General features: G+C 33.7%; 1 protein-coding gene across 1 annotated transcript; it reads right to left on the minus strand.

Moving 5' to 3' along the window:
- Positions 1-271: 271 nt before the first annotated feature.
- Positions 272-11759, minus strand: LOC142983909 (potassium channel subfamily K member 9-like). The gene is made up of 9 exons (XM_076131098.1): positions 11118-11759; positions 10166-10794; positions 9645-9800; positions 9082-9208; positions 7629-7819; positions 7016-7203; positions 6421-6535; positions 6009-6096; positions 272-5447 (listed from the first exon to the last, which is right to left on the minus strand). The coding sequence occupies exons 2-9, from the start codon at positions 10290-10292 to the stop codon at positions 4691-4693; spliced, it is 1749 nt and encodes a 582-aa protein (XP_075987213.1). The 5' UTR covers positions 10293-10794; positions 11118-11759; the 3' UTR covers positions 272-4690.
- Positions 11760-13403: the final 1644 nt, after the last annotated feature.

Consider the following 13403-nt stretch of genomic DNA (forward strand, 5'->3'; position numbering starts at 1 on the left):
GAATAACAGCCATCTAGCGGTATAATCAGATACCAATATTCAACCCCTACAATACTTAAACGTCAAGATACTGACTCTTACAACTAGATGTCGCTATACGGTTTTGATGCACTGAAGTCGAACTCACAGAGGGATAAAGAAATACGTGAATTTATAGAGATATAGTAATTAATAATAATATAATATTATTAATATGTATAACCACAAATGTTCTTCTGTAATCTCATATTTTTTAAACTCAATAGATATTGGTAAAAATAAAAGTCACAAATCATTCGTATGTATTTTTTATTGAAATCCGATTTTAGTTATTTTCATTTTAAAATTACAATTAGTTCAGACTGCGTAATAACTAGAACTCACGTACTTTTAACATTTTATAGTACATATTACTTAGTTTATAATCAACCGCACTTGAAACGAACGCATGGCAATCATAATATCCAACACTGTTTCAGTACGAATTGAGGCAACATTCATGCCTTTTATTTCGAGATTTTTCTTTAAAAATAAACATAGAATGATCTTATAATTATCATTTTCGCTTTTGAACAAACTGAATTGGGTACTATAAAAGCATTTTTATATAGAATCTGTTTATACTTATTCAGAAAATTATATTCATTTCCCTGCTAGGTACTGGTAAAGTTTAAGTTGAGTAGTGGAAGACTGATAAGCAAGATACTGAAGAAGACTTCTAAGAGTTGTGTTTTAATCAAACCAGATGTCGCTAGTGAGATCAGAAGCAATATTTTGAACGAGTCTCCCATAAGAGGTACCTAATTGGGGTTAACTAATATGGGAATATAGTACAATGTGAAACACGAAATAATTAATTCGTTATTCATTTTAAAATGAATATTGATTAAATTTTAGACCTGCAGGGAATTCAGATTGCAATTTATTGGTACATTTTAATGCCCAGGGATTCTTATTAGTTAGAATATTTTTGTGGAAGAGTGTCGGAAGCAGGGTGTTCCATAAGTTTTTTTAGATATTGAAAATTATCATATTACACCAGATATTAATGCATTTTTCCTTGATTAGGACTACAATTGCCATTAAAATACACATAGTTTAAATAATACATTTTTTCAAGTCAGTGCAGTACCTAATATAAGTATTTTTCTTATATTTTCGGCATTAATACAGTCATTTAATTATTACATTAGTATATAATATCATTTAACTTATATACTAGCTTGACGTTTCTATAATAGTAAATATATAATAATATATACATATTTCCGCAAATTATTTCCGTTCTGAACATTTTTACATAGATTTTATTGTTGTTTTACATAAAATTGTTAAGTGATCGTTTGAAACGATTTCAACATTATTAGTTTTGTTATCATTTTGATGATGAATAACAATTGGATTTGTCCTACATTATGTCTTTTTCCAGTATACTGTTCATAATTCTTTTTAACATTTCTTAGGTTAAATCAAGTAGTAGTAATATATTTTAGACAAAAGTAAAATTAATTATCACAGAACAAAAAATACTGATTGTTTCTAAGTAAGGAAAACAGCATGACTAGAAAAAATTACTTAATAAATGCTTAAAACAAATTTTGTATAAAGGCAGTCATATAAATAATTCTAAATTGAGGAATGTATTAATAATTAAAAATAAATAACAAATTAACGATATTTTATAAAAAATAAAAACAAGTATATTCAGGTTATTTTGACTAGAGAATAATACTCAGATAAATTACCTATAAATAACTTCGCAGGATTAAAACTCTGAAAACATATAATTGGAATTAATCAAGGAAGAATATTACGTAAAGCCTTAAAATAAAGACCTTAGGGCTTTCTTTTAATACTGTCTCTCTCTTTTCCATACCATAGGATAAAGAGCTACCATCTGATACTTATAAAAAATAAATTAAATTAAGTAATTGGAAGACAGATTGGAATAAATAGTTGCAAAAAAACATAAAATAAATTATTCCATTCCATAAAATTAGTTTCTCCATAAAATGTTTTGGCTTGACTTCATTTGGCACAAATAAATATAAAACGTATATTTGTTAATACTGGTTAGTATCATCACATGGGATAATTAATGTCTTTGCCGATAAATGCTTACTTATTTACTAAAAACTTTTAAGTTGCGTTCAAAACCATAAATATTTTTCTTGAATATTTTTCCTTCTTTAAATCAGTTTCACTGCAGCTTACAGCATCCGATGATTCGATCATAAAACAATGATTTGAGATTCATCTCGTTTTATCAACAATATTATATTATAGTGGTCAGTTCTACTGTTTCATGGTTAAACCAAAATGCTTTATAATAAACGATTTTTCTGCTCAATAGCATTCTTATTGTATAATATTATAAGTAAGTAAATTTTGATTTAATTTGGCAAATCTATAGAAGCATTTGAAAATTATGGCAGCTAATCTGCTTAACGAATATAACCTTATTTCGATATCCATGCAAGAGATTTGACCAATGTCTTTTAAATAAATGAAGTTTAAAGCCAGACATACACTATAGAACATAGTTATGTCCCGCGACACGTGTTGCCCTCATGTCTTCAGATGTTGCCGGACTTTCCTCGACAAGTTACGCTTTACTCATCGGTATTGACATAAGTCGCGCGATGTCGCTACATATGACAAGATCAATAACCCAACTGGGCTTGACATGTCTCCGACGCATGTCGTGGGACATAATTTGTCCCCGTAGGGCAATCTCTGGCTTTAAGGTGACTCACTGAGTTATTTATGTTTGCTGTTTGTTATATTTTACAGTTCTATCCCATGGCATATGATTACACGAGGCAACGAGACGAATATGCAAACATGAATAACTTAGTGAGATTTCACCGTTATAGAATTATATCCCTATATTTAAAACCCATTATTAACAGTGTTTCAGTGTATACTACAATATTTATAAATACGTAATATCACGTCGTTTTAAACTAAAATACTGTTATTAACGGGTCATATGAGGGATGTTTTAATTTTCGAAGACAATAATAGTGATCAGTCACTTAATTTGCCTTGTAAACGAAATAACTTTTTGGCTGTTTGCATCGATGCTACTAAAATCAGGGATAATTTTATATTTTTCAAAGGGAGACCAAAAGGTTTTTAAGTTTTGTCGCTTAGCACAGTTTCATACTAATGTAGCTAGCTAGCTTTCTTTCGGACGAGGTTAAGGAGTAATGGGGGCAAAAATTCAATATTAGTTCATTAAATTATTAGGGGCATTATTGGTTCCTTTAAGAAACTAAGCACATTGTAGGTAACTTCAGTTTAAAATGCTTTTTCATGAGGCATGAGTGGAGCAAATAAAGAGTCCTTTGCACAATAATGGCACAGCAAAGGTTGACAGAAATATATATGTATTGCAAGTAAGCAAAATGATCCTATGGGTCCAATTTTTATCATTGTAAAGTAAATAACAGCAATTAACTTTCGCATCGATGCAAATATAATGTGTAGCATTACAGGGCTCGCATGTAGCGTGCCTTTAAGACTCTGTATGCCAGAATTAAGTATAAGCTCGATCATTTTCATTGTTTTGTGGCCACCATGAGTGTCTACTCTATCCATCCGAGATATAAATAAAATAATACCGCTTACACTACGTCGTTTGGTAATGTACAATTGTGATTAACCTAGCTATACTTATTGGTAGTTATGTTGCTTTAATAGTAATGAGGTCTCACTATTTAACTCTGAAAATTATAATTCATGATTGTAAAAAATATATTTAAAATTATTTGCTAACGTAGATATTTAAGATGGCCTGTTGTTTAAGAAAAATAAAGCCGAGGTATATGGCTCATTATTAATAGAAACGCTATAATTAAATTGACACTGTCGTTGTGGTATGTATTTTAAGTAAAATTAATACACAATGTAGATTTTGAAGATACCAGTTAACCTCAAAAAGTTACAAAAACCAAACTATAATTTAACAATCCTTTGGTCAGTTATACTTTCCTTATCTTTTGGATAGTATAAGATGGTGCGAAACATATTACTATTAAAGCAACATGAATATTTGAGTTCCTTGAGGTAGTTGCACAATATGACTAAGAACTGAAAATTACTCACTTTTAGAAACCATTTTGCCCAATTATCTCAAAGAAAATAATATAATTGCATGCATTTAGAATTGACTCATATCTCAACACCAATCAAATCATATCTTTTAACAGCAAACTATAAAAGAGAAATAAAAATATCAGTACCAAGATAGAATAAAATTATCTTTTAGGAGCTTGGCATTCATAAATAATGACTAGAAAGAACCCAATGTTATAAAAAAAAAGCTGTTTCTTATCAATATGAGTCAATCCACATGTTACTAAGAGACTTATGATATTTTGTGTTTCCTCGACGCCGACGTAGTGCAATATAAAGCCTCACTCTCATCGCACAAATCTTAAAAACACTATATTACAATATCTACAAGGAAGCCAAGCTCAGTTAATATAGAATTATAATAAAAAACGCGATAACTATAAACTATGTGTAAAAGCTAAATAACATTAAAACGGATGCTACCGCGAAAATTGTAAAATTACTATTAATTTACTGACATTATCATCATTTAATTTTGTTTAGACAATTAATTGGCCCATTTATTTTGTAGACTAATACTAACCTACTTTTTGGCACAAGTCTGTCATTGGCACGATTCACAACACATTCACTATATGCTCGCTCTGTGTGGTGGCATTTGGAAGGTTAACGTATCATTCACGAAGTACTGATCTTGTTCCTCATCATCAGGTAGGTAGTACCCGTAGCTGCCGTCCTGGGAGACCTGGTCCGCGGCATGGTTCCTGGGCATTTCGCAGGTGTATTCTTCCCAGTTCCTATCTATAGATTTTCTTCTCTTAGCGAAGAGTATCGAGCCGTCGAAGGCGTATTCATCGTCGAAGTGCAACACTGCATCGTCGTAGAAGTAGTTTTCCATGCGTTTGTTGCTGGTGTTTCGTGCGATGTTCTTCATTAGCTTCTTCTTCGCGTAGCTCGACTTTTCCGAGTCGTAGTCGTCAACTAGCGGGTCGTTGCTCCTGTTCTCTGACCTTAGGTTCATGGAGTATAGCGATGAGCTGTGCGGGCTGGTCTCCAGCCTCGTGCTTAGACTGTGTCTGTACGGATGTAAGTACTGCTCATTATTGTTACATCTCATTTCATACATCATCATTCCTCTGCGGAGTTGTTCGCGTCTTTTGGCGACCATTTCTCTGAAATCTTCAGGATCTAGTTGGAAGTCGTTAGTCTTAGCGTTCATATATAAGTAGCCGGATGCGGAGTTAAGCCGGAGTGACTGAGAGCGGTTTTTCGATGATGATTTCTCTATGTATCGCGGTATGCTGCCGAGTTCGCGGTAGTTCTTAGATTTGATTTGCTTGATGTTGGTTGGTGGTACTGGTGATAGCGGATCGCGGTATGGTATTGATCTGCAAAAAATCAGTACAGTATATCATACCCGAATAATCAACAATAAATTTAAAGCATTGTAACACCTACCCTGAGGACCGTTATTATTGTATATTTTGTATTTATGTGTATTATTATTTAACATAATAATCATTTAACCAACTTTTTACAACAACCATATGTGGGTAAATTCAATAAGCTATAAACAATTCTGTCATTTATAATGCCTCTTATGGGTCAGAGGTAGTAAAATGTGACAGGATGACCATAAATTGGGAAGGTAATTCATGACACCCTTAACCCAGAAAACGCCATAATGTTGACCTACCCTTGTGACATTAAATAACAAATTGGACAAGTTTACTTGAAACGATACAATATAATAATATGTTAAAGATAGAGTTTCGTACAAATACTTTTTGATAACTAGGATTTTTGATAATATCTGTGTGCAGAAATATAAGTAATTTAAGAGTTTTAGAAACACTCAACTTTTAAACATTTTTATTGTTTCTTTCAGATAGGTATGGACACAGGTTTTATACATAGAAGATGTACGAAAGATTTTTTGTTTTACTTACTTGTTAGGTCCAAAGCAGTTGCATGAACAGCTACAAACGCTGGGCGCGTACTCCTCGTCTACATACAACGGCACCAGGGATGTGTCACCTGAAATTATTGACCGAAAAAAATATAAAATTCTTATACTGAAAGAAGGTTTAATACTCGTGTGAGTACGAGAGAGTAGCACAAGACAATGGAGATTTTTACTTGTTGCGTATTTACAAACCTCTATCGTTTTTACCACATTTATTAATTTCGTCTAACACCATTTACAGGTATTAACCACAAGACTTGTATGAAGAACTTAACAAATATTTTCTGGGTATGTTTTTTTAATACGTCCACTTTTGCCCTTACAGTTTATTACCTCTCTTCATTATCAAATTATCTAAGCAAAACTTTTACGTCAATTACAGTTCCCATATTTACCTGTGACGACCTGTCGTGGGTCAGCAGGTAGCCGGGTGCCACGTGACACTCCTCGCAGTACAGCACCATCAGCTGTGATCACGTCACCCTCCAAACGGACTGCCACTTGCTGTGCCTGAGGATGGAAGACAAAGATATCTTGTTAATGTTGTTACATCTACGATTCCTAAACGTTGCCTTATTTTTTAAAGCATAGAAATCAATAATTTCCGTTGTGCATAAGATATGCTGTAACATTTTTAAGATCCTAGATCTCGTGTGGTAATTATGATACTCGATTTTTTTGTTGGTGAACATGTAAAGCCGCCACAAGATTTTTCTGTATTGTTAGTTATCAACAAAGTCCAGTAAAAATTTATCTAGATAACCACTAAGTTGCATAAAGTAATTGACACGGTAGAATAGCACGACATAGAGTACGTCGCAGACTTTGCCCAAAACCAAAATTCAGAATACTACAGTTTTGATTGTATTTGCCACAGATGACAATATGAACACCTAAATGGTCGGTCTTTGCTGAGTCCAACATAAGTGGCAGGTATTTATATCAACAGTGAGTTGTTGGTGCAATTTTAAAGCAAGTTGAAATTGTCACCTGTTCAGCTTGCGCCTGGTCTCGCTTCTCATCCTCAGTGTTCATGGTGACGAACCTCAGCACGAGCAAGTTGAGACACGCGGCGACGATCGCCAGTCCGAACAGTATGAAGATCAGCGCGAACATCACGTACGACGGCTTGCGGTTCAACGCGTTGTCTTTCTGAAGAGCCACCATGTCGCCGAAGCCTGAAGAGGAAACGGTAATAATTGTATTGTATTTTAGGTATCACCTCTCTCATTTTGGGAGGCAACCCTTATTTAAGTGTGAGACATAAATGTACACTTTGGGGACTTTTAGAAAATAACGTTAACTGTATTTCATTTGATGTTTATTACACGACAAACTTCCCTTGGATTAAGCAGTAGTATGCGTTGATCTAAGATATTCCTTGGAAAGAACCAACAACAGTAGTGAAGAGAAGCTACTGAGATAAATCTGGCTTCTCTTTTCGATCCTTAGCATATTTGACACATACCTAAGATTTATACACTTTTAGCATAATGGTGATGATACGCAACTAGTTTCGGTCATGACGACCACTTGCCCTTCCATCATCAGGTCAGACAGGCGTAAAGTTTATTGAAATACTAAAGACTCACTTCCGACTTACCTATAGTAGTTAGCGTGATGAAACAATAATACACGCTATCGAAGTAGCTCCAGCCCTCGAACTTGGAGAATGCAGCAGCACCCCCCGCTATTGTGAGCGAAGACAGCGTGGTCACCACGCAGATCAGGTCCACCTCCGACGCGTTCGTTTGTTTGCAGTTCATTGCCCGTTTTATTGACTTAATTATCACGCTGCAATTAAATAAATAAGCAATCAGATGCGTGCATGTCATTCAGAAGAAACGTTTTTAAACTCTCGTGACTTGTAAACATATTATAATGCAACGGGTCTGAACGCGATTGAAAAACAAATAAGGTATCCTAACCTTTAATTTTCAATCGCGTTTAATACCAGTTGCATTATAATATTATTAATAAGAAACTTGACTGTAGAAAGAAAATGTAGTTTTTTATACTATAGTACTAATCTAAGTAATGTAGGGGACTCAAGGTACCCCCAAGGTAACCTCCCTCGTTTGGAAGGAGGCCCTTGGAAGTGGGACAGTTATGAGTTAAATTAGGTAAATAATTAATAATGATACTAATTCTGTTATTTTATTCTTTTTTGAAGTAAATAAGCTTGCACCTATAAAAATGGCAAGGTGATAGTTTATAACTAGGACGACATGTGCTAAAGAAAAATCAAGGCATTAGAGGCTGCAATATGGGATGAAACATTAAACACGGGCGGAGCTGCGGGTAAGTGAGTTAATAAATAAATAAAGCTTCAATAAAGAATGCAATGCTATCTTGAATCTTTAATACTGAATGAAGTAAAAGCTTTCGTATGTAGGGCAAGAAAGAAGCGACTTAAATAAGACTGTGTTGCAGTATCCACTTATTCAGCTTTTTCTTGATAATGCGGATGATTATAAAAGACAATCAACTAATGATACTAAACAGTAGAAAATACAAGTCATAACATGGTATTAGCGAAGTTGTACAGAAAGAAGAGAAATTCCGCGTCTCAAAATATACAAGGAACTTCTTAATACATATTAAAATATGAGTTAATTAATAGATTAGTTAGTTAACTCTACAGTTACCAACTGGAACATTCGCTTTTGTGTAAAACTAATAAATGTGTTGTTCCGAAAACAACACATATTTTATATTATTATTGTTTTAAAAAATAGATCTTACAAGAAATATCCTTATATGTATGACATAAAATGCGGGTATATTTAAGCATTTGGCTACCTCCGTGCCGAAATGGTTTAGGTCACCACGCTTCTACCATTGCGTCGGGAGGTCGTGGGTTCAATTCCTACGCGGAACAATTATTTGTACGATCCACAAATTGGGGTGTGGTTGTACTTTGTGTCCGTTGTTTGAATGTTTGTAAAAGTCTCCGCGACATAAGAGCAATTCTTAGTGCGGGAGTTGTCTTTTTAAGGAAAAAAAAAGTGTGTAGAAGACATGTAAGTATTTCATATTTGTGTGTTTAAACTTACCTACTGAGTCTGTTGACTCTTTCACCGATACTCTGGAACATGATGAGGCCCAGAGGTATGCCGACTATCGCGTAGAACATAGTGAACAGCTTGCCGCCGATCGTAGCAGGAGTTGAGTGTCCATAGCCTGTGTAGAGCAGACGTTAATTTTAAATGTGACTGTCAATATTTCACCGAAAGACCTACAGAGGATTACCCCTGGTGGTCTTTGTGAACAGTAGTTCAAGAATGAGGTCCAAGGTTCGATTACAGAGTTTAGCCATTTTAGAATGCAGCAGTAGAAAGAAAAGTAAAATATATAATAAAACAATTCTATGCCATTGCCTTTGGGCTATAATGCTTTAAAAAAATAATCTCAAAAAGAGGTTCTAACAATTATCTTGCTTAAAATTAGAAATTAATTAATTCATAAGATTTAGATTGATTTGACAAAATTGATTCAAGCAATTTATAATTAGGTGTTTTGCCATAGTCAGTATTAGGGTACAAGATATAGCCTATCCTATACAAATCCTGAAACTGTTACACTATCATACAAACAAACTAACAGATTTACATCTTACCAATGGTAGTAAGCACAGTAGTAGCATAATAGAAAGCGCCAGTGAACTTCCACTGCTGGCCGGCCTTGTGTGGCTCTGACTTGAGGACCACAGTCTCCATCACACGGAAGTCCTCCTCGGTGATGTTGTACTTTCTGATGATCATGCCTTCTATAGCTGTGGATAGGGAAATGAGGTATTGACTCAAGTTTCTAAGTACTTATAAGAACAATAAAATGGGAACTAGACTATAGTTCTACCTAATTATGTACCATAATTTAATGTAATCACAAAAATTAGCTCTTGTAGCTAACATGATTTGTTACCAATAATTATTGAACCAGATTTTTTTTTGTGCAACATTTAATTTAGAAATGAGTTTAAACTATTGCAGTTCAATGGTTTCCAAGTATCACAACATTACTATATCCAGCTATCTAATGAACTAGGGGCATAGCACCAGCAACAAAATGTTAAGCTTCAACCAATGAATTTAATATGAAAAAAAGAGAAATTAAATAATAAATTATATTTGTACGAACCTTGCAATACTTCAAATCTGTTTCTTTCAGTAGATGACTCTAATGCGTCGAACACAGCGGCACCAACCAGTAAATATGTAAATGTGCACACAATTAATGATAGAGTGCGAACATTTTGTTTCTTCATCACTGCCGAGTGTCACCCCCGGCCTTAGGGCATAAGGCCCAGGTATATCTCCACCCTTATTGCGATTCAGTCAAATAAACACCATATTGTCTTGTTTTTATTAATTTTAACAACTTTCTAACCATTGTAAGCAGTGGCTATTCTAAATTTTAAATTTGGAATGCATTTTGGCAGCGATTTGGCAACAGGTTCACAACATACAGCCAGTAACTTTAGCTAGGAAGATGATATGCTCAACAATATTATTTATTTTAATATTTTTCTTTAGCAGTTGTGTAGTACATTATTAAATCACAACCAGGATTTTTCTAGTTTTCAATATATTTATTTATTCAAGGAGGATTTGGAATATGTTTATAAATAAAATTCTATGGTTAAATTGATCCCTCAAAGGAAGTTGTATCTAAATAGTGTGTTTGCAACCTCTGCTTCTGTCTGTTTTGTTTTCCCCGGAGTTATAAAACTTCCATCCATATTGTGTTTATTTGAACAACTGTAGTACCTGAAAAGCATTTAGGTTACCTATAATGATTGTTTTAATATTATGTTATTTGAATCAGTGACTAGTACTTACATTGTATTCATAATTATGAAAATCAATACTCTATCACCTGCACATGTGTGTAAATATGAAAAATTCAAAACATCCATTGATTTGTGAAATTGTTTAAATAAATTAATAGCCACTATTTAGAACTGGCACAGTGTGAAGTAAACATGAGTAAAGAATTCTTTTTTTGTCACATCAAGTTCATAATAATGCATTTGCCATAAAATATAGAGGAAACAAATATTCGAATTTCAAATAAAACAAAGGAAACTCACCAGTAGTGAAATGTAAAAGGTCACAGGTACTCTCATCGGTAATTAATTACACAATTCAATATCACCCACAGCATTTATAAATATTTAATTATCTGCAAAGCTGTATCCTAAAAATAACATCGTGCTTTAGTCCGCATTCACATCCATAGGTCAACGCACACGGCACTGTAACTGGGTCAAATGTTATGACGATTATTTTCAACATAAATCGCGAAGGCAAACCTCAGAAATGCCTCCCTTATTCGATAAAGAGTCATACTGTGTAAATAAACGGGCAGATTTTGGCAAAATGATCAACTTTTTAGCTAAAATCCTCTATGCGGTATTCTTTTACTGTCACACCACCTAGTTTTCTTCTGTCCTGTAGCACCCACTCGCACTGTCGCGAACCATTCCGGTGATAGAGCTACATTATCTCACTATCATCTCGAATAAATAATAAAGAAACAGTTCATTATAATTGCATTTCATAAAAAATAACAAAAAATTGGCGAATAGTTTTTCTGCTGCACTTCCTTGACCTGGATTGTGTGGCCAGACTAAAATTTTCGCCTGCTGCATTTATCCATAGCCAAAGGATAAAAATGTTTTCATACAAAAATAAAATATGACTACAAAATTGTCTTAGTTTTTCTATCAGAGAGATTCTTTGTATATCAGTATATAGTTCGAAATAAACATAAACAATTTGCAGTATTATTCAATTCACAACACAAATTGAAATATTTATCTCGCAAGCGAAAATAATTCTGCTATCTTTTCACAGATGGCGCAGTTCTCACAGTTAAGTTATAACTTAAAATGTAGTTCTAAGCAAAGTCTACAGAGGGCTCTAAAACAAAACAAGAAAATAGATTTTGCCTTTTGCTTATGGTTTCACGTAGGCGCTTGCAAAAAAGATCTTAAGTTCCATGATTTATAAAGTACATTTAGACCACTTCATGCTTCATACTTCTTTAAATCACTAACTAAATAACTACCTTCAGAATTTCACTCAATATTAGAAATTTTCGACAAAATGCCAATAATGCCAATAAAAAATAAATGATAATGGAGAACCTCATCGCCTTGTGATTGCATAGGTAATACCTACGTAGTAATTGTAACTAATTACAAAGCTATTACTTAATAAAATAATAAATCCACCACGTAGATTCCACTTATCAAATTGTAAAGGTCTTTGTGCTGCTTTTTGACCTAAGCTTTTTATTTCGTAAAAAGTACCCGTTCAATTTTTTACAGGCGCTTATCTTCTCGCAGAAAATTCAAACAACATAATCGATAGCTATTGTAATTTCAAATAATTATATAACAGAACTCAACCTTCACCACGCCATTTCTAAAACAACTTATTTATTTTCAAACCTATTTACTCAATCAGTAGAACCGTGGAGTCGTATAAACATAAAGCAAGCACCTTCTAATTGCAGTTAAGGGCCAATATGGCGGCGCCGGCGCACGAGTACGACGCGTGCAGTCTATCGGCCCGTGAAGCGAAAGCTGGCCCTAGATTAGCTTTCACATGATGGGAGAGCTGGAGAAGTGTGATTTTGAAGGTTTTGGTATGATTTATCAAGTGGCCGAAAACATCTGGAGTGACGACCACGCACTAAAAGATGAAGCATGGGTTAGTCGTCCACAAGATGGACTGACGCGAATTAGTAGGTAAGTAAGTCATAAGTCGCTGAAGCCCATTGAGGGCGAGCTTGGAGTACCATATTCTGCAGATTATAATAATATCGTAGGGAAACGAATACAGTGTTGTTTAGAAACACTAGGATGACATGACATGCAAATGGATGTATTTTTTTATGAAGGTAAGAACTCGTAAAGGAATCTTTCATTTACCTAGCCACTATCTAGCCGTTGTTATGATGCTGGTCTATTTCTCTTGAAAACCTTACTTCACATATCGCTCCTTGAATACAAAAGGGTCACAAATCGGAAACTATAAATTTTACAGGAGAGCCAAAACAAATTTTTGAAACTGTTTTTTTATAATATTTTATATATTTATTAATTAAATATAAGATGTTAATATATCATTAGATGCGTATTTTTTAGCTTTATCTATCTACAATATAAACTTTGTAATAGCTGTTACCTATTAAGAAAAAAAAACATATAAGTCCGTTTTGCATTCAAAATTTGAACCAATATCATGAGAAATATGTCAAAAATTAAACACAGTTTTGCAAATAAAAATGGTTTATTGTACAATTTTTGGTAAAAAACCGTATCAAAAAGTAAAATCTTATTAGTAAATAAAACCATAAGTGAATAGAC

This window comes from Anticarsia gemmatalis, chromosome 25 (genome assembly GCF_050436995.1).
Source record: "Anticarsia gemmatalis isolate Benzon Research Colony breed Stoneville strain chromosome 25, ilAntGemm2 primary, whole genome shotgun sequence".
Classification (NCBI taxonomy): domain Eukaryota; kingdom Metazoa; phylum Arthropoda; class Insecta; order Lepidoptera; family Erebidae; genus Anticarsia; species Anticarsia gemmatalis.